At 38.2% G+C, this 24,444-nt stretch overlaps 1 protein-coding gene and 1 long non-coding RNA gene across 4 annotated transcripts; one reads left to right on the top strand and one right to left on the bottom strand.

Annotated features, from left to right (window-relative positions):
- Nucleotides 1-6,517: 6,517 nt before the first annotated feature.
- LOC100648648 (chromatin-remodeling ATPase INO80) lies at nt 6,518-24,437 on the bottom strand. Of its 3 annotated transcripts, none has more exons than XM_012314316.3 (28): nt 24,155-24,437; nt 23,875-24,090; nt 23,478-23,637; nt 23,319-23,398; nt 23,029-23,240; nt 22,779-22,952; nt 22,419-22,715; nt 22,180-22,338; nt 21,922-22,091; nt 21,624-21,840; nt 21,453-21,540; nt 21,073-21,364; nt 20,805-21,007; nt 20,579-20,719; nt 20,378-20,499; nt 20,001-20,296; nt 19,112-19,394; nt 18,893-19,036; nt 18,558-18,813; nt 18,346-18,473; nt 18,181-18,275; nt 17,478-17,550; nt 16,432-16,590; nt 16,232-16,334; nt 15,692-15,804; nt 15,376-15,561; nt 14,926-15,280; nt 6,518-8,838 (listed from the first exon to the last, which is right to left on the bottom strand). In XM_012314316.3, exons 3-28 carry the CDS (start codon nt 23,609-23,611, stop codon nt 8,423-8,425), a joined length of 4,896 nt encoding a protein of 1,631 aa, XP_012169706.1. In that variant the 5' UTR covers nt 23,612-23,637; nt 23,875-24,090; nt 24,155-24,437; the 3' UTR covers nt 6,518-8,422. The 3 variants fall into 3 exon arrangements, with proteins under 3 accessions (XP_012169706.1, XP_012169707.1, XP_012169708.1); XM_012314317.3 differs by having other exon boundaries at nt 24,234-24,437; XM_012314318.3 differs by lacking the exon at nt 23,875-24,090 and having other exon boundaries at nt 24,234-24,437.
- LOC110119663 lies at nt 17,175-18,675 on the top strand. The gene is made up of 2 exons (XR_007225852.1): nt 17,175-17,733; nt 17,808-18,675. It is a non-coding gene; the product is annotated as an uncharacterized LOC110119663 (long non-coding RNA).
- Nucleotides 24,438-24,444: the final 7 nt, after the last annotated feature.

Below are 24,444 nucleotides of genomic sequence, written 5' to 3'. Positions count from 1 at the left end.
TTAAGATTGCTTACATACGTTTCAGTTTCATGAAAAAATGTAATCCCCCTCTCGTTGTACAACTTCTTCCCATTTTTCAAGTGCATTGGTCCCTTATCGCCGTATGTTTATAAATCGACACGTGAAATGTATACACAAAAGTCGACACGAACTTATGGGATGACCCAATACAATACTCGTTGTAATATTTAGAAATAAGAAGAAAGAAATCACTGTTCAGGTTCCGTTTCTTTAACCGTGATCTTAAATAGGAATTTACACAAATATTCGTAGTCTACGAATGCCGTTCGATAGATCGGCATTATGAGCAGGCAAGAAAGACGTCGTTCAAAAGCACGTTGAACTTGTAACTTATCCATTGAATGGGCAGGCAATTAACGTTGAAAAAAGTTCCAACTTGATCGAGGAGCAACGTTTGGAATTAATCTGTAGCAGGAGAACGAATTGTTCGTTAGTTGGAAGACCGGAAATTCAGAAATATTTAGCCGGTAACCTTCGAGAAACGAAGAGAATTATTCGCCACCGAATCGAACACCTGTCAGTCGTGGTTGCAACGTGTCCTCGATGAGATCGTGAATCGATTGCACCTCCGCTGGTTAAATAACCAATCAGACTGTTCGTGGAATTTGAAAGAGTGTCGCCAAGCGTTGTATGGCTAATTGCTGCCCTCACGGATCTGAAAACCGGTCAGTTTATGACTCTTGTACTTCAATAATTGATATTTCTCTTGATTTCTGATAAATCGTTCAACCGATAAATGACTAAAGTGTTCATCGAGGATGAGAAATTAATTTGTCGTTCGAATGTCCAATCTCTTCGATATATGCTACTGTTTAGAAGTGTCCGGTCGTATATAATAAAAAAAAAATTTTTCTTTTTGATCCATTTCTTGTATCCAACGATATAACGTATAAATAGTATTATTCAATGAACGCGGTGGTGCAAGGTGGTGCTACGAGAATCGCGGCATTTTTGCCACGAAGGAACCGTTTCACCGTTGCCCGGCCCGCGTTTTACTATCGTAGGAATTATTAAAATACCGCAGTTACAGCCATACATATTAATGAACCGGTTTCTATTCGTCACGCTTTTAATTTACAGGATCGTTACATTGTCCCGTACGTGTTTTCGTGCTTTCTATCTCTCACCGCGTTTGACACAGATATTTCTCTTACCTTAAACGCTAGAATATTCAGCGATTAAAAAACATAGTACTTTCTTCTGATTACTTCTTCATAACGCCTCCCTTTAAAATCTGCTGTTCCGTTGTCCAATTCGACACGATCAACTGGACTTTGGTCCACGAAAGATACGATTCACTAAGAAGCAAACATTTAGTAGGGTAATAAGCTCGTTTATATTTCTTTGAAACAGCGTTGAAAGTTATTATTTTACAGAAGATTTATTTAATCAACGACTTATGTTTCTTTTTGTATTATCCTTCCCAAGTAAATCCTTTCCGATTATTCCGACATTCCGTTGACCAATAAACGAAACGAACATCTCATATTTCTAACACCTTTTGCATACTTCTAGAAAACAATAAAACTCAATTCGTATAACGAAATACTCTATCGTTGCGAAAACCGTCAAGCTAATTCTGCCATCTCGAAGTACAGTAAACAGACTTTCGTTGGCCGAGAAGTAGACCCACACGGATTCCGAAGCACCTGGCCACCGAATCCACGTTACGTCGTTATCCGAAAATAACCCGGCCGATAAATTTATCGACACCTTAATCGCTGGAAATTTCTGCATCGAAGACGAACGAAGGGCACGGATGTCTTAAAGAGCCATCGAATCTCCTAGATAGTCGTCGCTCCGCGCTGCTCTCAACGCTCGACCATGAAATCTTTAACCGAGAATTAACATGGTCGATCGGCTCTCGTACATTCACTCGCAATATTCGAAATGTAAGATTGGTGTGTGCGAGCTGCGAGAACAGGAAAGAACGAAAGGAAGAAGGAAAAGATGCGAAAAGATGGAAGAAAGATGAAGAAAAGATGCACTGCACGCGCGAATGGAAGGTGTGGACTGGAGGTGTACAGCTAAGAGCAGGTGCATCGCAAGATCTCGGTCCTCTCGCGTTGCTTCTTCTTTCTCTTTCGTGCCACTGTCGGACAATCGATCGATCTGAGGGACATAAAATTGATCGGGTCCGGTTCGTCGATCCTGCCATTCGTCTCTCGCTCCTTTTCTGCCAAGACTTTCCTCTTGGCTGACCGATTGGAAAATTAAAGATCGAAGCGCAGACCGCTGCTGCTATTCGAACCAGTTTGCGCGATGACTGATTCGATGCTAGAATTTCGGTAAGTCGATTGTCTTTTCCTTTTCCCTTTCGATTTAGAGAAAGAAGAGGCACTCTTGTGGTTAATTCGGTGCTTTGTGTGATACATAGCTGGAATTTCGTATTCGCCGAGTTTTGTCGCGTTTGCTTCGTTCACTGAATCGCAATGCATGGAGTTTCTTTCTTGGTTTCAGGAATATGCAACGCTGATTTTTATTTTTATTCTTCGCGTTAGTTCGGTATTTTTCACTTGCTTTAGCTTCGTTTTTAACGCGTTAAACATGCTAATATAACGTACGGTAAAATTCAACAAATTTTCTAGTCGTTGCTCTAAGTGCAAAATAATCGTAGTTTACTGTTTTAGAATTTCTGTAGAATTAATCTACCGTGCAACGTGAGAGAATTTGCTTTCTTGCGATCTTTACTACACGACACACTTTCGGTGCGACACATACATTGACCGTGTAAGGTGGAATAATTCGCAGTTGTTTTTCGGAATGTAAAGTCCGTCGATTTTCTTCTTTCTGCGTCCCCGCGACCTTCGAGAATTCGCAGTCTGCATAACGCATGCGGGCACCTTAATTGTATGTGTGTATTTTTCATTTACGATCATTAATAGTCCATGCATTAAAAGATCTACGAGGAAAGATGCTGGTATCGAATACTCCTGAAAACTCGTCCTTTTATGTTCGCAATTCTCTCAAGTGAATTTACTAGTGTTTTCCACCGTCGGATATTTACGACTTCTGTCGATTATTTTTACCGCTTTAATACTATAATGATCCTATTAGAGCGATCAAAGGGGCCAATAAATTCTCATAGAAACTTTATAGACTTACAGTGGTGTAAGGATTTCGACGACTTTTTCTAAGATATGCATTGTATTCGCAGGTATACGCGATATCGTGCGCGAAACGTAATCAAGTAATTAAATAAAAAAAAAAACAGGAGATGTGTAAGGAAGGAAGGAGAGGAAAGTTTTATAAAAAGGACGTAATAAACAACATCAAGCATCGAAGGGCTAATTTAAACACTTGTATTTAAATCAAATAACAAACAATAGAAGATATATAAGCGAAGAACAATGGGAGAAGATGCATTTAAATTGGACGAATCACGATCACGCAGCAATCGTTTACTCTACCAGGTGTGACGGTAATTCGTCGCTTACGGAGGCTTTCATTTCATCGACAGCCGACTGGGCTTTACAGAATCGAAAATGAGGGGGCGTGAAAACGGAAACGTAATAATCGTGGAGTGACCAAGTGGTTGGGGCGTAAATCGAGTGGTACGGGGGGCGGTGTATGATCGGGAACCGAAACGCGTTGGCCCATTTCAACTGTTGGTTCCTTGAGTATCGAACCAGCGAGAATGATCGCCACCGAAGGCAATCACACAGACGATGACGCGACTACAGCAAGCAGCTGCTTGCTTCGCGTCGATGATCACCGCCCTCGGCTTTCAGCCGTGCGTCTGTCGTGTTCCGCCGTCTTTGATTATACAGCAATCTCATTTTCAAAGAATTCCTTGGTTCTTTCGCGTAATTACGTGCGAATCGACGATCATAAGACGACAATGGCCTTTTCGTTTCGCTGCAGAATTTGGAATTTTACGAGTTCCTTTGCGTAGTGGCTGAAATCTTTAAAAAATTTACACGAAGAATGAGTAGATATAGGATATTACATAGGATGAATATTCAATAGGTTGCTGCGTTCTTGAAGAGATTTCTTCGTACTGTTCTGCTACGAAATTACCAACTTTTGCAATTAAACCAGACCAGATTAATTCAGCAATTTATCATGAACAATTGCAACCAATGCTTGACGATAGATCAGCCACATCTCGTCAATAGGAAAGAAGGCATTTTCCATCAGGATGATTGTAAACTAAAAAAACCTTATAAATATAAATTGCGAAATATTTATCGTACTGCACCGATTTGGCACCATCTGGCTATCGATTGCTCAGGTTGTTGAAGAATTATCTGAATGGCAAAAGGTTCAGAACTTATGAAGAATTCAACGATACCCTTGAAGAATGTTGCTCGTCCAAGCCACAAAAATTCTAACAATTGGTGTTTCAACCGTTCGCGAGATAACGCGTCAACGAGAGTCGTAAATTCTCGTTACGATTAAACAATCGACGCCACGAACTGATTGATCCCCTATTTCTATTACGAGAATAGAGGTGGTTGGAATGAGTGCATACAGAAAACTGCACTGGATTTTGTGAATAAAAAATAACGAAACAACAATTACAATCAACGATCAACAATTCAGAACAAAAATGTAACGATCAAGATTTGGTTAATGGTTTGCTTATAGCGAGACCTGTCGTACTTCGCAGCTTGAGATAGACTTGTTTGTTCGAAACCACGGAGTCTTTCCTTTGTCGCCCCTCGATATCCCTGCTACACGTGTGTTTATTAGATGTACCGCGGCGGTCGCCGCGTATGCGTTCTTCTGAGAATTCGGCGAAAGAAATATAGAGATATCGATGGTAGATTGGGCACGTCGGTATTGCGCTTTGACGGCATAGCTCTTTGTATCGCGAAGCCGTTGGAAAGTTCCGTGGTCGATGCCGCTACAAATTAAAGTTTACTTGAATGCTTCATTTGAAAGATGATCGGCAAACCGTAACAATTGGTATCAATAAGATAGTGGAATGATGGGAGACGCTAATATGCAGAGACTAATGGAAACTGTATCGTTGATTAAATAAATCGGTCTTACAAAAACGATACAGGATATCGTAGAATGAAAACGTATGGACTTTCCGGTCGACCATCGTTTGGTCTGTTTCATTTTATTTTATTTGTTTGGAATATTTAGAAAAAATGAAAATTGCAAGTGACAAATGTTTATATAGAATCGGCATACTTATGAGTGACAGCGTATACGAGTTTCTTCGTGACGGTGTAAAGAGCCAGTAAAATAATTGCAACTGGCTCTTTAAATCACTATCAAACCAGCTCGTCTCCCTTTATTATTAACGTTCGATTAAGGAGTATGATTTAAGAGGACCGACGAAAGGGGACGGAACTGATAATTCCGTGGTAACTGAATTATGGGTTTCCCCGTATCGCGTGCTATTTTCTCGACGCACGTAAATAAGCGTAGAAAGCGGCAGAATAGCAGAAATCGTATCGCAATTTGTACTGTGCAGTCTGGCCGTGTCTGCAATTTCGATTCGTAACCATGTAACGATCCAAGATCATTTTCTGCTCCTCCTTATCACGATCCATCGAATCAGCGTGGAACACTTAACATACCCGGCTGTCTGACTTTCTCTCGACATCTTCTACTGTCAACGATAGGTCAGCGGTGTTCGTAAATTCCAGCTACACAGAAACAAACCGATTAAGATCGAGTTTAAACGTTTGCTTTTTGGAAAATTAAACGCTAATCATATATTCAGGGCACTCTTACGCTTCTATACTAATCACCAGTATACTTTATCTTGTCCCTGCGTGCACGTCCCTGCGTATGTTACTTTGTTTCAACTAACATTGCTGTTTATTGCTGTTAATAATCAAAGAAAGAAAATAATAAATAAGAAAATATTAGATCGTAAAAACTTTAAATATTACCTTTTTGAATTACTAACGATGGTTCGGTCGATGATAAGCTGAATTTAAATGGCATTTCACGGTGTTGATGTAGAGATGGGTGTGCGCTAAAAGCAAGAGGCGAATAACGCTCGTCCGTACGTCGGTGACACTAGCATCGGTTCATCCATTATTCACCGTTCATCCATTTACTTCATTTACCTCGTTCACTTGGCTGTATCGCCACAAAAACCAGTAACCGGACACTCGTAACGCGCACGTCACGATTCAAGGAATGTACCGTGGAAAATAAACGCAGCAACACAGAAATCCCATTCCTGAGGAAGACCCTTTCTTCTTCGTCTTTATTTTTTCATTGCTTTGGAAACTATTTTTCCCTTTTATCTTCGATTCGCGAGTCGAGTCGCGTAGAAAACAGTTGATTCTCAATTTTCAGCTATTTCAAAATATAAAATAAATTTCATTCATACTAATATATAACCGGGTTAATACGATACAAATTTTAATAAAATACGAATTTTTTGAAAGATTTACCCAACTATCAGGAACTACTTATTTATCGTCCATTGTATAACGTATTGACAATAATAATAATAATAATTTAAAGGCAGCAAAGTCTTGGGAAAACGGGGAAAGGTTCGGTATAAAATAAACCTCGACAATTAGTGGCCATTTGAATCGTTTATTGCTAATATAAATACCATTCTTTTACAAATCGAATCGACCCAATGACGGTCCATAATGCGCATAAAAAATATCGTCTAACCGAGCCTAATGACGGAATAATGCTACTGCGTTTGACAAGTTTTAATACGTTGAGAGGAATGGAGAAAAAGAAAGCGCGAGACAGACAGAGATAAAGGAGAGATAAAGACAGAGAGAGAGAGAGTCAGAAGAAGAGAGACAAGAGAAAAAAGTGAAAGAACGAGGACTGCGACGAAGAATGTTTTCTTTTTCTTTTCAATCTTCACTTCGTCGAACAATCGTTCTATCAATCATCGAAAGAAAAAGAAAATATATGATATATGATACATTTCTTTCGTCGATCGCTGCACGAACATCCTCGTATTTTTATTCGTTTCAAATTCCTGGCTATATTTCCACATTTTTATCGTGTAAAACGAACGTTTCTAAACACAACAATTAACTAATCATAAAATAAAATTTAAAAGCTATTCCACGGTGCTTCTTCGACGATTTGTTCGTTTTCACGTTTCTTCGTTTTCCGTTTCGAGAAAGTGCAAAGAACTTCCTTGGCAAGTCTTCCGGTAATAACCGTGTCTCAAATCGGTCGACTTTTGTCTATTTGTATTTCCTAACGTACTTTCTTACTCTTCTTTTCTTTCTTTTTTTTTTTTTTTTTTGTTTCTTCTCTTTTCGGCTACTGTTTTCCCTTTACTTTAGTTCTTCGTTGAATTTCCTTGTCACTTGCTTCTAATCGAGCAAGCTCGTACTCGCTTCATTAAGTACCTAATAATGAGTGGCACGATTAATTTGTACAAATTGCCTAAAGGATGGCGCGCGTATTGAAAAACTTCAGGACTAACTTTTATTTACTTTATTCGAGCATTTTTCCCTTTCTTAAGAAGATACGCACGAGATTGTTAATTGTTCCTTAATGATTTATTTAAATATGGACAAGTTATCTTAATTTTATACATACTTTACACACGGCTCGAGAATTTTATACCAGCACTTCTCGAAATCGCTTAAAATACAGGAAAGTTGCGATCGATAAAATTCCTTTATTTCTTAATTAATCGACTTCGGTTCTGAAATATCGCTTCGATATAATGAACTCAAACGTCGAATTATCGAAATCACGTGATAAAAATCCTTTCGTCGAAGACGGAAAGATCCGGGTGACTGGAATCACTTCCATGTTGTTCACTGTGCCAGCTAATTGGATCTAACTTCACTAACGCAGGCTAATTTCATTTCGCGAGCGGAGAACGTCGCTGTGAACAAACACTGGATGTATTTCTTTAAAAGATCTCCATTGCACTATTTGAGCGTAAAGTTCTCGCGAGTAAAGTCTATCACTGTAAATCAAGTCCAGAATCTTTAACAAAAAGAAACTGCATAAGCTATACGGGTATAGCTTATGTCTGCTATGTATATATTTTTGTGTATAAGAAAACAGCAACAAGAGAATTACGATTGCATTCTCGCTACTGGTCACTGAACACATTTTTAGAAGCATTTTTTAAAAATCCATCTAACCATTCGACGAAATCAGAATTGATCCGCCAAAGAATACACAATGTCTCTATGATTAAATAAGTAACGATCGATGACTGCTTACTTTAAAATTAGCGTAGAAGCGATTGAATCCTCGAGCTTCCTTCATAAAAGTTCAAAATTCTTTTGGATCCAAGTATCGTCCTTTTCATTTAAATTAATTAAAATGTTATTTAGAAATTAGCGAAGAAACGGTCTCGTCTTGCAAAAATTTCAGACGAACGCGATTCGATTGCTTTTTAGGCAACACTTCACGAAGATTGTCGAGTTCCGACAGTTCAGGAATCTCCTTCGAGGATCACTCTAAGGAACTCTCCCTGCGGAAGCTAGGACGATCCGCGCGGTTGTTGCTGTTGTTGTTGCGTGTAGAATCCGAATGGTCTAGATTCTGTTGTCGTCGGAGAAAACGATGCACCGGTGTTCATCGACGAAGAAGAAACGGATGGACCAGATCCTGAGGCTCGATGAGCTGAGGATTTCTGTTGATTCACACTCGCGATCGTCTGTTGGGATCTAAGAGGAACCGGAAGTGGCCGCTGGACCTTCCGACCGTGATGATGACCGGCAGTACGATATCCTTGGTGACCGGGACCCGTTGGTCTTAACCGAGGTCGGCCTGGACCGCGTCGAATCGTTGGTGCTCCACCTCTGCCTGGAAGAGCGCCCAATGTTCCCAGTGATCCCAATGGACCTACCGAACTGGGACCATCACCTTCTGTTGAACCGGAAGTTCCTTGTACCCCTATAACATCGAATAATCATCTTTAAAATGTGGCGGCACTCGACAAGTTACGAACGTTCGGAACCCGGGTTCGAATCCCGGCGACCGGAGTCCGATTTTTCTTCCACGCACCAAAAAACGGAGGAAAAATCAGCAGTACCCTAACAGCGACATCTACAGCCCCTAGCAACAATTACTCCGGACGAGGACCAGCGACAATCATCACGGACCATACCACCACAAAAATGTTACCTTTTACGTTATTCGTTTACATACACTGCGTCTGGTAACTGTAAAACTATTCAAAGTATCTTATTTTGTTCTATTAGCTTTTGTGAATTAAGTAGCTCGTCGTTAAGTACAAACAAATACAAACGATATTTATCCACACTATGATGTATATCCGCCAAAGCTGTTACAAATAACATTTCTATACCGCCTCACAAAATACAAATAAATCAAACAAAGTCCATAACTCAATATAGATAAAAGGGGAAAGATTCGGAAGAAGTTGAAGAAGATTGCGGAGGTCGAATTTCTTAAATACGGAGAGCCCCGCGTTTCCAGAACTACAATCATCGGAGACCACACGTTGAATCGATAAAAGGTTATCGTACGCAAGGAACGTTCTCAATGCGCCGTAGAGAATCGATTGGAAGTTTGTTGGCGCGAAGATCACCGGAGAAAATCGGCGTGCTCGACGCGCGATGGAGACGATAGGTCGCAAGATAACAAGCGAGATGCCTTAGAGGTACGAATTTCGCGGGAAAGAGGACGCGAAGACCACGCGGGCTCCTGCAACTTTTCACGATTATAATGGCAGATGCAGGGTACGAACGGGGCCCTCCATTTAACGTGGAGTGGTCTGACCAGTTAATCGGTTATTCACCGGTACACCGCGGCACGGTACGAAGACAAACTCGAGGATCGTGCCACGGTATCTATTCGACTGATGGTAAGCGCAGGAGCCGGCCACGAGGACGAGCACGCGGGGCCAGGAGAGGGTAGAAGAATTTAATGAGATAGCGAGAGAGAAAAATTCTGGCTAGCGGAGGAGGAGGGTGAGTGACAGGGTCGGAGGTCAGTAGCCGAGCAAGGATGTACAAGAGGACGTTTTCTTTCTCTTTCCAGCTAGCATTTCTCTCCCTTCTTTTCTTTCTTTCCATCCTTCCTTTCCTTTCTTCCTTCTCTCTTTCTCTCTCTCTCTCTCTCTCTCTCCTTTTTCCCTTCCTTCCTTCCTTCCTTTCCTTTCGAATATTCTTTTTCCCTTTTTCCCATTCGCACACAGGCTTCGCGCTCGTTCGAGTCGTCGACATTCCTTGGCACGTTTTCGATCCTTTCAGGAGACGCTCTTCAGCCACCTCGGCGAAAGAGAGGAAGTTGAAGTGGCCACTTGGCAACAAAAGGCCGAAGAAGGTAGGAAAAGCACGAGGGACTCGTTTTCTCATTATAGCAGGCGCGCTTTTCTAGTTTTCCGTGCGCTCGATTTTAACGAGATTTCCAAGCAGCGCTTCTGCATGCGGATCCTCGAACGCGTACGCCAGTTCCTTCGGATAACAAAGAGCGTCCTGAAGGTGTACTTGGTGCTGCTGACGCGATCGCAGTTTGCAGAGCGTTGAACCACTTCTAAAGGAAGTAGTAAGGGGGAAATGGTAAAAGAAAAGTAAGGGCGTTGAACGTTTTCGTACAAATGTACAAGATGTTCGCCGTGATTGAAGAGAAACCGCCGTTTACGGTATCGTTAAGTTGTGTGTTTGCCGCCGTCAGTAGTGAATAAAAAGAGTTATGCACATGGTATCGTTTGAAAATGTCAAGGTGAGTTTTAACCTTTTACTAAATCGACCATTCTTTCGCTATGTTGTAATTGAAGAACATTTGTTTCATCTGTAATGAATATTTAACGCTTTCAAGACTGAGCGTTGGGAGAAAATTCGTTTATCGATTATTAACAGCAATAAATAGCAATTTTGGTTCAGGAAAAGTAGTATGGAACAGGAATGTTTAACGCGAAAGAATTAGTATATCAATGTGTTGCTAAAATTAAAAACTATTTTAATATCCAGGATAAGATTAACGAATAAAGAATGAAATAAAATTTGACCAAGTGAAGGAAAAATGTTGAAAACTTTTAGCAAATCCTAACTCGAGATTCACAGTCAGCCATAACATGATCGTTCAACGAAAACCTAAAGGGAGAAACGAAGAAAGGGAGGAAAATGAAGGAAGAGCCGATGCCTAATTGGTTTAATATTCAACCTACAGCGAAATCTGAAGGGAAGAAGGAACACCGAGGGGTCGGTTAAAATATTTTCGCATATCAAGGATCCCGCGATTCCCGCGATTCCCGCGAGAAGCACGCGTGGGTTAGATCCGTGGCGGGAGATAGAGTTTGGTGTACGCGTACGAAGAGGAGGGTTCTCGAGAAGTTTCGAGGTAGCTGGAAGGACGAATGGAACGCGAGGATCCGCGGAATGTCGACCGTCCGGCTGGCAATATCCTTGCCCCGTCCTATCTTCCCGCATTATCCTGCCGTATCTCAGCCGTACAGCACACAGCCAAACTCTCATACCCTGCCCCTTTTCGTCCTTTGCCATGGCGCGGCTTCTTTCGCGGTGTCTCGAGATGCTCTCTCGCCTCGAGCACCCTGGAACCGGAGAAAATTATTGCATTCTAAAGCAGAAGACAGTGAAATAGTTTTGCCGCTATCCTCCGGCTAAACGACCGTCGTTCCTGCCCAATGAGGATAATGAATCGTCAGATTCTCGTTATCGTAATGCCGACGAATGGCCTCTCAGCTAAGGGAAGGTGTTTTGATGTCCCCGAGAGAGAGAGAGAAAGAGAGGAAGAGAGAGAGGAGTTTTCGGTGATTCTAAAAGGACTGGATTATCGAAACATTTCGAAATGATCCTTTGAAGTACGATACACTAGCGTGTACAAGTATTTGAACGTTGACTTTCCAAATTCTTCTCGTACGAGGAACAAAAATAAATGATTAACTGGCTAAATGTTAAACGCAAGTATTTTTAGCGGGATTGCCTTTCATCGATAATTGACAAAAATCAATTTTTCGAAAAGTTTGATAAAAACTCGGTACCGAGAGGCTCAACAGCAATTACATTCTACGTCTGATCACATTTCAGGGAGAAAGAACAATTGGATTGAATGGTAGGTAGCTGAATCATCGCGGAAGTAGGAAGCTCGTAGCTACGGAGGTTGTCTCAACCACTCGAACTGGTTGGAATTACTTTCCGTTACATGACACGGAAATATGATGAAAGCAATGCGGACGAACAAGATGACACGGTACGGTACGGTACGGTGAGGTACGGCACGAATCCACAAAATCCAACCCTCTTAGACCCCTATTGTCGGTGCAAGCTAGGGCTACCTACTCGTGGCGAAAAATTATGCAAACGATTACTCGAACGACGAACACGCCGATGCTTGGATATTTGTAATTTAACTAACGAAATTTGATCGACTCTGGGAAACGAAGAGTGAACGAGATTCAATGGAAACCGTTTGATTCCGTTACATTTGTAGATATGTTAAAGAAAATAGGTTTCTTCGAGAAGTATCGTGCGAGCAGAATTTTAGAAACTCAGATGAGAAAAGAGAACGTCTCGCGGAGAAGAGAGCGCGTTATATCGCTTACTTTCATGGATACATCGATCGATATGTCTTGCTGTTATTCGCAAAATATATCTGAAACGGAATCCTTTATCGTCTCACGGTACAAAAGGACAGAAGATAGTGTATCTTCATCAGAGTTCAAACAAATCAGAAAATGCAGTGTCGTCTCTTGTTGTGCGTTTCAAATTACTAATTGTAAGCTAAGGTCAAATAACCAGTGCGTGAAAACCTATAATTAGCAAATAAAGTTAATTGAATAATATTGACAGAAATGATCAATACTAACGAGACAGAATCATATATCAGACTAATGAGGCATTGTTTCGTCGCACGCGGGATAAAAGCGACATTACACAAAATAATAGGAATAAATCTTTTCCTTAGTGACAAATCCAAAGATTTTTATAAAAGATATAATAACGCGATATCCATACACGTAGATGGACAGTGTAAATTGAATTTGTAGAAGATATACTTTAGCTGGCAGAACTTATACAGCTACTTAATACTAAAAAAGAATCATTGATGGAAATAATCCACGGAAGCTGTAAAGCGAAAGAAACACAAGGAAAATGAATAGAGGAGAGAAAGAAACGAGGCAAAAGAAAGGGGGCAGAGTAACGAAGTGATAGTCGAAAGGGGAAGGTAGAAAAGATGGAGAGGGGTGCGAGCGAGTTCCAAAAACCTAAGAAGAACATCATCGATCGCAGCTGTCGCGTTCGCTCCGCACCTGCTATTGTCCGCTCGCCTTCCAGTCGACGACAAGTGAGAGAGGGAACGACCCCTTTCCTTTCCGTATATATAGCACGAAATAGCGTACGAGCGAGCGCGCGTGCATGAAGGTGGCGTGTACGTTGCCCGCGTAAACTTCGGTCCACGTGTCGTTGCGTGAGGGCCACCTAAGTGCGGCTCGCTTTCGTCGGGCCCTCTTCTCGCTCCTCTTTTTCTCCTTCGCTTCTCCTATCTCTCTCTATCTTGCTTACTCGTGCAACTTTCTTTCCTCTCCTTCTTTGTCGTTCGAAACTTGCATCTCGCACGACACAATGCGTTATGCAACGATAGGATCGCGGTACCGAATTAATCTTGCAAATGGTCGACGATCAAAATAACGTTTCAAATACAATTTGAAGTAGCTTGACACGAACCGTTCCGTAGCTTGGAATAACTTAAAGTAGTTTCGAATAAATAATTAATAAAAATAATTCTAGAAAATCGCTTGTATCAATTTGATTCGTGAAAGCTGAAAATATGTAAATGTATCATTCAGTTATCTTCGGTAAAAAATTTGCAAGGACTACTTACAAAAAAAGAATATATCTGAATGTTAGATTTAACGTTATTATATGTCTAAAAATTTCAATCTTCTCGAGCACGTTCACCCGTCAATAATCATCACGTATATACACATGTAACCTAATAACGAAAAAGAGAAAACAAAAGCAGAATAAAGAGCCCCAAGTCCATCTAAATCCGTCATCCTCGTCAATTCAAACCACGCTTCATTCTTGCAAAACAAAACATGACCACTGACCAACCAATAAAAAAACCAAGATATCCCCGTCCCAGAAGACGCTACATAGTACTCGAGCGTATGAAAACTGCGGGCGAAAGAGTGAGTCACAAAGAGGGTGGATATCTCCAAGGGTAAATCGCGTACCCTTAGGAAGAGCGCCAACTGTTCGTCGCAACACTTGCGCGCATATGTAACCGCGAGGGAATTTCGGTGGATTTCACGTCAGTCAAGGGATATTCGCGGTGATCAGGGGTGTTTTCTTTTCGCACCGAGACCAAAATCCCATGAGAACTGAACCAAGTGGTGCAGTAGATGCAAAGGGGGGCTCTGGATCTATGAAAGAGTCAGTCGGGATTAACGGTGTATCGATTTGAGGGTGCGTCATGAAAAGTCATTTGGGGGACATTTCGAGTCGGCCCCCGAAAGTTCTTGCTTAATCCTCTTAGCCGTATCGTCCAATACTCTACCAGAGTCAGCATGCGTTTCTCAGCGATTTAAGCTCGAGTTTCAAAGGTGAATGTTGTTGGGCCGCTTGAAATCTAACTGTGTTCATAGAAAATTCTCTTCCCGGACGTATTACGCATTCTGCAGTGTACAAATAGGGATATTAGATAATTGTTAATCTCGTTGATAATCTTCATTATTCGTGGTAACGGATTACGAGTAATGCATATTTTATATTAATGAACTCGTTGCGTTACGTGCAAAGTGCATGCTTAAATATTCATTAGGAGACATTATACAATTTCGCGTATCGGCGATGAATCTACTCATTCAACTGGATTAAGTGATCTAATCTATATTTCTGTACGTTCCTGTGAAAAATCCTTGGCACGAATTATTATACAACTACTAATGCACTTTAATTTTTTAATAGGTTTTAGCCTATGATGCTATCCACCATCAACGATAATGGATACTCCTACTTTTTAAGCGACAAATCTAACAAACTGAATACTTGCCATGTTGTAGAGTGTGATCGTTAGCTGTACCACTACTGGTCGGAGATAAAGATACCGGTGATTGAGGACTGCTTCCAAGACCTTTGGACGGTGGATGAAGCAGAAGGAGACCTCGACCCTTTCCTCCAACGGGTCCTCCTCTACGAGAACCACGAGGTCTTCCCCTCTTGCTAGTACCGCGAATCGTAGGCCTCATCCGAACGCTACTTCCGCTGCTGAAAGACATGTGGTGATCGAGACGACTGACTTTTCCTGGATCTGCAAACTGACCCGTTCGAGATTGTCGACTGTCGCCAGAAGATACTCCCACTGGACCATCCACATCGACAACCAGGCCATCGTTGCTCGTCTCGTCCTGAACATATTAAAGTATTTTGGATTTATTCTATTATATTACCATTTTTTACAGATTTAATTCTTCGTCGATTCTTGAACAGTACTGACACATACCTCTGATTTAACAGGACTGGTTGGTACGCTATAGTCGTCTGCGTTATCGAGGATCTGTTGATGATTATTAATCTGATATGATGGAACACCACCACTGACTAGAGTGCTTTCATTGGAATTAGCTTGAACAATGTCGCCAATCTTGTCACCGTTAGCATCAGATAGACAAGGCTTCTTTACATCACTCTGATAAAAGATCAGAAAAAAGTAAAAATAAAAAAGATAGAAATTAAAGAAAAATAAGAAACATTCCATTAATAATGGGAAAAATTGAGGATGAAAAAGAAAATAGCGGCACTAAGGGCGCCAGGCTTACCTTGACCGGAAGCGCGGTTAACTTCCTCTTCCGGTCTCTCTCCTTGTGGTATAAGTTCGACTCAAGTCGGGTATCCTCCGCATACTGCTTTCTCTCCTCGCTCCGTTGGCTGTCTGAAATATACGGACAGGCTTATATACGGGGACGTTCGTTACTTCTTTTCTTATTATTATTCGTTATTAGAGCATTAGCATAACCTAACGAGCATAATGTAATTGCATCTACGCTCTTTCCTTCCCCTATCTTCTCTCTTTTCCTTTCTCTCTATCTTATTGTGTGCCAGCTTGCGTCCCGGCACGAGAATACAACTAAAATCGCGCTTCAGCAAGCAAAAATGCAGTATAGTATTCTTTATTTGTATTCAAACTTTCATTCAGCAAGATTATAGAGTTACTTGTTTTATAATATCCTTGTCTATTCATTTTATCCATTTACACTTCAATAATTGTAAACATGTTGTAACAATGTAATAAATTAAATTGTGAAAAATCGCTAATAAATCAATTAACGCTTGAATAAAAATTAAATAAAGATATTCACATTTCGCTTCGATTTCCTCGTCGTCTAACAAAAGAGAAACGACTTCCTTGGGCTTCAGTGTGTCTGGTTTGAAATTTCCTCCACTAATTACCATACGTTGTATCTGCAAAAATTTTAAAATTACATTTCTTTTACTATTAAAAAATGTAATCTTCCGAGGATGATTCTGATGTAAATTTTCAATTTTGAATCAAGTGTACCTCACTCTTTTCTCGAGCACGTTGTAGTATCCTTTCCTCGATAGTTCCCTTGCAAATTAATCGATATACTGTAACCTGTTTCGTTTGACCCAGTCTATGGGCTCGATCCATAGCTTGCTGATCCACCGTAGGATTCCAGTCGCTATCGTAAAAGATTACCTGTGAAATAAGATTTATTTCTATTGCAGTTAAATCATCATTCATGAAAAAATGTGTACAACTGCTTTCGTAGTAAAAAATACCATCTTTTAATACAAAAATTAATGATTGAAATTCAGATCATATTTATATATCATACGCGACGCTCTAAATAGGGACACTTCTCTTTCCACTCGATATTCGAACGGGGGCATATGCAAATCGTAGGCTTCGCTAAATGAATGCCTGCAGTCCTATGTTCGTGCACTTTCGTACGTAACAGAATGTAGTTTCGGCAATGCAGGAGAACAACCCTGACTAAAGATTCTTATCGATTCTACCATTAATCTGTGGTATCACTTTATTTGTAATCAAGATATACGATCTACCGTCACAGTTTCTTTGAACAGAGAAGAAACTTATGCGAGTAAAATTACGCTGTAATTAAAATCACAATAGACTGTCTCATCGATAAATACGTTGTTGCAAGAAAAGACCAATTTACTCAATTATTCTACCAGCAAATCGTAATGATATATTTTTACATATGATCTGAGAATTTTCTATAAATCTTTATCTATCATGTGTATTTGTATTTTTTTAAAGTGTTTTTATGTATCACACAAAACGACATTAGGATATCAGCCTTGTTAAATCGATGAGGGTAAAGTTGAATAGTGAAAGCCAATGCATATCGTGATTAAACGTTATCTCGATAAAAAAATAGAATCGCCATTTCTCACGCTATGCTCCTTCGTTTTCGATCAATTACAATCATTCCCTAAGTTTCGTGCTATTTGTCCTGGACGTCGAAAGAAAAAACAAAAGGCGAACGCCCGACTTTGTGAAATCGTAAGGTGAATACGTACAAGGTACGAACCGATAAAGCATAGTATAAGATTACTAACCGTATCTGCTGCAGTGAGGTTTATTCCCAGGCCTCCGGCTCGAGTACTCAGCAGAAAGACGAATATGTCCGCCCTGAAACACGAAACAGTCCATGTAGATCGAACAGTCGAGTACGATACGTTTTGCATGTAAATTAATTCGGTACGCTGGTGGTGCACTTAGAGGATTTCCAGTATAAAATATATAAGCTGAATATATTTTATCGCTTTCAAGATTTCCATGATCCGATTGTAATTTTGATAATCGAAAACATAGGTGAAAGGATGTTACATTTTTCTTCTTTGCTTTTTTGAAATTCAACTCAGGTTTGAAATAGAATATGTTAACAGATAATGACATGGCTAAAATGGCATTCATGGCGGACAGCCAAAGCTGCAGCTGTCTACGAGACAGGACCGATTCGCCAATTAATTCGCGTGTTAGTTATGCGCGAGTGAACAAAGGAATGACATGCTAAGAGGCAGCGCCTTATACATGCAACATGATGCGTAGTTGATATATATTTTAAGCAGCACTAAGAAAAAATTCATTCGGTTTATTAATGATATATTCTCATTAAATTAATAGACGAAGCTCGTTTCGATCAATAGATATTACAACTTTTAACCGGCATAAAATTATATACGAAATATTTACGAATTTGCATAAAATAATCTAAAATTCTATGTTATCCAAAAATTAAGAAAGAAATATAACAGTTACCTTTTTTGAAAGTCTGCAACCATATCTCGTCGATCTGAGATTTTAGAAGAACCGTCTAATCTCATAAAAGTATGTTTCCTATGATACATGTACTCCTACAATGAGGACGTGATATAAAATCTTATAATGACTATTTCTTCGAAGATACAGATTAAGTAAAAATACCTCTAACAAATCGATCATTTTTGTCATTTGAGAGTAAATAAGGACTCGATGACCTTGTTCTTTAAGACGACGTAGGAGACTATCCAAAACGGAAAGTTTTCCAGCATCTGTTACTAAAGTTTGCTTATCTATAACAATATTAAAAATAAAAAGAATGTTGCATTAAAATGCATATGAAAAATCATCTACTACAAACCAAAAAAAGTTCTTACCCGGTACTATAATATTTGACCATCCATTTATAGGAGTACATGCAGAAATTCCACCATGCGGTTCTACAGAAAATGTTGACGTCATCTGCGTTAAACGAAAATTCGAGTTCTCTTGTGACGCTGTAATAGAAAAAGCTCGTTCACAACCAAGCCAAAGAAGTCGTTGACCAAACTTCCCACCGCATTCTTCGTGCCTTCTCCATGCGCACGCTGCGGAACTATTACTAACGTATAATTTTCGAGGACTAGCTTGTATCTGAAATTAATATTCATTAATTATATTAGATCTCCCATTGTTTTTATTTTGAATTGATTTATTGTATCAATTTAAAAACCTTAGGAAAAGTATCGCAAATAAATGGTGGAATGGTGGTCTGTTGACAATGTCGCATTATTGGTGGCCTAGGAAAATGGGGATGCTCCGGTAACAAAGTCACCTTTGAGTCTTCTTGTTCAGCTTTGGTAGAAGGGAGTATTCTCTGCATTATATATACCTTAATTGGATTAACCCATCAAGTAAATATAAGAAGAAAGGAATAATATTAATTCTGTACCTTCAATAATTGATTAGCAACTTTTTTACTGCTACGTAAAATTCGATGAGAGACAGTCTCGGGCATTGAATGAATAACATGAGTTGTATGCGTATATACAGGTTCTCCTTCAATTATTTTTCTTGTGAATATTAAATCCTGCAATGTATTCGTTGATGAGTCGATTTTTCTAGATAAAAGAAATATCTGGTTCATAGGTATCTCTGTTCTCTCGTCAGCATTCCAATCCTCCCAGTAATGAATCATTTTTATTCTCCTCTCCATTATAGTTGCGAGACACAATCTAAGCGTAAATGATAAAGTAAATATTGTAAAATGTAGTATACTATATACAAGGTGATAAAAGAAAAGATTCATTACTTCTAGGGTAGATAATAGCGACCAAATGATGGAAATGTGTCCTAATAAATATGGGTCAAAAAATTAATATTTTCAAAATTATAAACAATTTTTTTATTTCGGTTAAAGCGACATTTTCATTTCAGGAGCTGCCATATCATGTGGAAACAAAGGGTTGTCGTTATTATTTCTTCTTTTCCTTGTTACAGAATGTTTTTTAATATATTCCTCTTCTCTTTCCACAAACGCTTGACATTTTCCTACCAGAGAATTGTGTACTCTTTCAAAAAATCCTAGACATGTTCTAGCTATTTCACTGACATTTTGTATTTTCCGACGTATTTGATCTATGTTATTGATTATTGAAGAGTACGCTATAAGAAAATCATTCGCTTTAACCGAAACAAAAAATTGCTTGCAACTTTAAAAATATTAATTTTTTGAGCCAAATTTGTTCGGACTCTTTCATCATTTGGAGAGTATGATCTACCTTAGACGTGATGAATACTTTTTTTTAATTACTCCGTATTTAACATAAAGAGTTATGTACCTGAATATAATACCAACAATAAACACTTTATTCATTTCCGTTGGGGACAAATTTATAAATCTACTAAAAGAAAAAGAATTTTGAGAAAAGCTTCCATTGTCATCATGAAGAGTCCGATGTATATATTCAGTAGCAAATATAGATAGCTTATTATACAACAAGTAATCTTTAGATGGCAATGAGAGATGCCTCAATCCTTCCGTATATAATAATGCAGGCATTTCATAACATTCAGTGTGCATGAAAAATGGAGATTTTGCATCTCTACGCTCAAAGAGTTCTGGATGATTGCAAACCTAAAATTAATAAAATAGATATTAATATAGCGCGTGGATAACATCAAGAATATGTTAAATTTTAAATATATCGATTATTACCTTTCGGAATTGCATGACTAGATTCATAAGATTTGACGTGAAATTTTTATCATTGGATGCAGTGTCACCACCACCCACTGTATAGTGTAAGAGATCTTCTATCCTAATCTTCTTTTTCAATGCTGTCCAAAAAACACATTATGATTTTTTAATACTATAAAAAACGTAAACTCCTAATATATAAAAACATTACATTCTTACCCGAATAAAGTAATTTTTGACGAGTAGTAAGAGGACAATATACCATCACTTCAATTTTATCAGACAATTCATTTTCTACATCTTTTTTTATTCGTCGCAACATAAAAGGCTTTAAAATCATATGTAATCTTGATAAGTGCTCTAAATATAAGGAAAAAGTATTAGATTTGTGAAATATTATTTTACTATATCATTAAATAAGAAATATACAACAAAAATATATTACTCTCGTCAATCCCTGTTTTATTTTCCGCGTGACTCTCGATATCTTTAGAAAACCATTCGTTAAATTCATCGTGAGAATCAAATAAGGTAGGCATTATAAAATGTAACAAAGCCCATAATTCTGCCATACTGTTTTGAATAGGTGTGCCACTAAGTAACAATCTATTGCGACAGCTGAATCCAAGTAATAATTTCCATCTCATACTGTAAAATGGATATTATAATATCATCCCTATAAAATATAGATAAACATCTGAGTAAGCACCAACCTGCTGGTACTTTTTATAGCTTGTGCTTCATCTAGGATCATATATTGCCATTTTATTCTATTAAAGTACTTGTAATCAGTAATAACTAATTGATAACTCGTTATCACTACATGAAATGAAGCTTCTTTCGTATGTAGATCTTTAGTATCCCAAAACTGTCTTAGTATCTTACGCTCTTGTGGATTGCCCCAATAAGGAACTACTTTAAACATTGGGACAAATCGTGCCATTTCTTGCTGCCAATTATGCAACGTCGAAGCCGGTGATATGATTAAAAATGGTCCCCATACAGCTACCAAAAAATAAGTCCATTATATTATAATAAACAGTTTTAGATGTTTTTGAAGTACACAGATTCGAGTATTTATTAAGTAACTTACAATATTTTTCAGCGACATGACACAAAAATGCTATGGATTGTACAGTTTTCCCTAAACCCATTTCATCTGCCAAAATTCCACTAATACCCTAAAGAACATGTCAAGAATATTTACATAAATACATTTCTGATATTGCATTATATATTACAAGAATTTAATACGTGCACCAACCTGATCATACAAATTAGCTAACCAATTCATTCCTTTCAGTTGATAACCTTTAAGGTTTCCTTTAAATATCGAAGGTTGTGGATGTTCTAAATTTTCGGGTGTATCGCTAAGCCGTAATTCCTGAGATGCGGTCGCCGTATCGAACTGTTTTGCCCGAGCTTTTTCATTATCAAATGCTTCTGTAGCATTCTTTTTTGCTTTTTGTTTCATAGCTTCGCTGTTTGTACATACATCAAATCATGCCAATATATAACATATATTTGTTTATCAGTATGTATAAAAAAAATAACAAATTTACCTATCGTAATCATCAATTCCAACAAGTCTTGGATTTTTTTCTTCGTCTAATTGATTTAAAATCCGCAGTTGCTCTTCAGGAGAAGCTTTCCCCAATTTTCGAGACATAAAATGTGCATAAAGTTCAGTTTGTGTAATAAGAAAATTTAGTTTCCTTTGTTGTCGTTTCGCCTAAATTGTGAAATAAGATAAATAAAGTGTATTTACGTTTTGCATTATAAGTAAAACATATTATATAAATATAACTAGTGTTAATCACCTCAATAAGCTCTACGTCCATTTTTCGCTGTTCTTCAGCTTCCTTCTCTAATCTTCTTCTTGTTTCACGTTCGACTCGGTCATAACGTTTCCAGTAAGATTGCATTTCTCTTGTGAGGCGTTTAGCTCTCCATATAGTTTCTTTCATATTCTTTTGAGACTGTAAAATGTAAAATAATAAATTGTTTAAAAAAATGACTTTGCATAAAAACAAATAACAATGAATATAGTAATACACACTTGCATAGCTTTTTGCCTCCAATATTTCATACAATGCTGTGCTACTTTTTTACAACTAATTAATATTTCCTTATGATTATTGGTTTTTGCTCTTTGTACTTTTCCCAGTTCTTTTTTGGACATCATTACCCAAATCTTTCTTCTTCTCATAGCCATCACTTCTGGACTTTTATTGTTATGCTTTTTTCTGCCGCGCTGGCGTGGTTGATGGCGCATTATTGCTTCCAATTCAGCTTCATCTAATTCTTCTTCTCTAGGAATTGTACGATCCCATTCATCATCTGGATAATCGCCTTCCTAAAATATTTATAACAGCATTTTATTTCTGAAATACATTGTATCAATTTTTATTTTACGTACAGGATAATCTTCCAAAGATCTATGGCGTGGTAATTTTTCCTTTTTTATTTTCATAACTTTCTTTTCTGGTTTCTTCTCTTTTTTCTTTTTATTTCCAACTATTAATTTTTGATGTTCTAAGAACCTATCATAATTGGATAATAATCCAGCACTATAATATTGATATTGAATATTCTGAAAACAAAAATCTCATATTATTAACAATTCTATATGTATATTTTACTGATCTTAATTTAAACTTTAATTTTACCTCTGGTTTCTGGTAAAAACGTGCTTGATATTTTTTTCTAAGTATGTGAAACTTTAACATTTCTTGAAAATCTTCTTCCGTAATGGGGCTATCTGTATCAGATCCCGAAGCTGAGCTATCCGATGAGTCACTTAACAGAATATCCTGCAACCAACGACGTTCTTCTCCCACACTTGACATGTTATATAGCCTCAGTTTATTAATTCGTTCCTCTGTAAAATTAATAGTTATGAAATTATTGTACAAAGTGTAGAATGGCAATTTATAAAATACTAAAAAAATCTACAAACCTTCTTTTCGAATCAGAACATTATCGAGATAATTATCTGATCCTTCAGAAGATTCTGATGATACAGATTTGTCATCCTCACTGTAAATATCAACAAAGTAACAATTTTTTATAAGATTCCTTATAATTCTTACTTCATAAAATATAAAAAAGAAGCTACCTAGTAGGATCTTGAAACAATTCATTAATTTGTCTTAAAAAGGGCTGTACATTAAGACTACGCTCCAATCTTTGCAGATGCAAAGGAGCAGCCATTTCCGCTTCCAACCTCATTGTGTTTGCTCTATCTGTCATTACCAGTTTGTATAAAATTCAACAACCTACAATAATGAAAGCATATCGTCAGTAATAGATATTGTTGTCTCTTATTAATATAAAAGAATCAATCTCTATCGTATCTTTTATAACATATTATATTCAATAGATCTAATAGCAAAAATAACTATTCAAAGTTGCAAGCTTCATTTAATGAATCACTTAATAAAATTTATTTAAAATATTAGTATTAGTGAGCCCGTTGTCAAGGAAACAAATATTTTATCTGTAATAGTACGAACCTAATATGACCCTGTGGTTATTTGACATTTCATAAAACATATTAAATGATTTTGGTGATACATGTTACATAGACAACAGGAAATTTTTTTTTACGTAATTCGTACGCAGCATGTAGCAAAATAAAAACATCTATCTTGCGTTTTGTATTAGTAAAGCATATAGGATTTTGCTGCTTACTGCATTGCCACAATGCTAGATTGTTTATTTTGTGTTTCCTGTAACGGGCAATACATGTTAAAGGCATGTAACCGCCGTATGGAATTGTGTGTAACCAATTACATTATATAAGGTGAATGACACGATGAATCGAGCTGGTGCGGTTATAATTTCGCGAAATTATTCGATAGTTTTGGATCACCTTCGGTTTGGTTAGAAGTAGCCTCACTTATTTAGCACGTAAGATAGGGTCGACCGCGAGGAAATGATTCCCTTTGTTCACATCGAAATTGGGTGTATCAGACGGAGGGAAATACATAGTAGAAAGAAGCCTAGAGAACGCAGACATTTGGCGTGCCATAAAACCAGGGCAGGGATAGGGCATATTGTTGGCCACCATTTTTGTTTTCAGT

This window comes from Bombus terrestris, chromosome 11 (genome assembly GCF_910591885.1).
Source record: "Bombus terrestris chromosome 11, iyBomTerr1.2, whole genome shotgun sequence".
Taxonomy (NCBI): Eukaryota; Metazoa; Arthropoda; class Insecta; order Hymenoptera; family Apidae; genus Bombus; species Bombus terrestris.
Note: the sequence above shows the minus strand (reverse complement) of the source record. Positions and strands in the feature narration are given on the sequence as shown.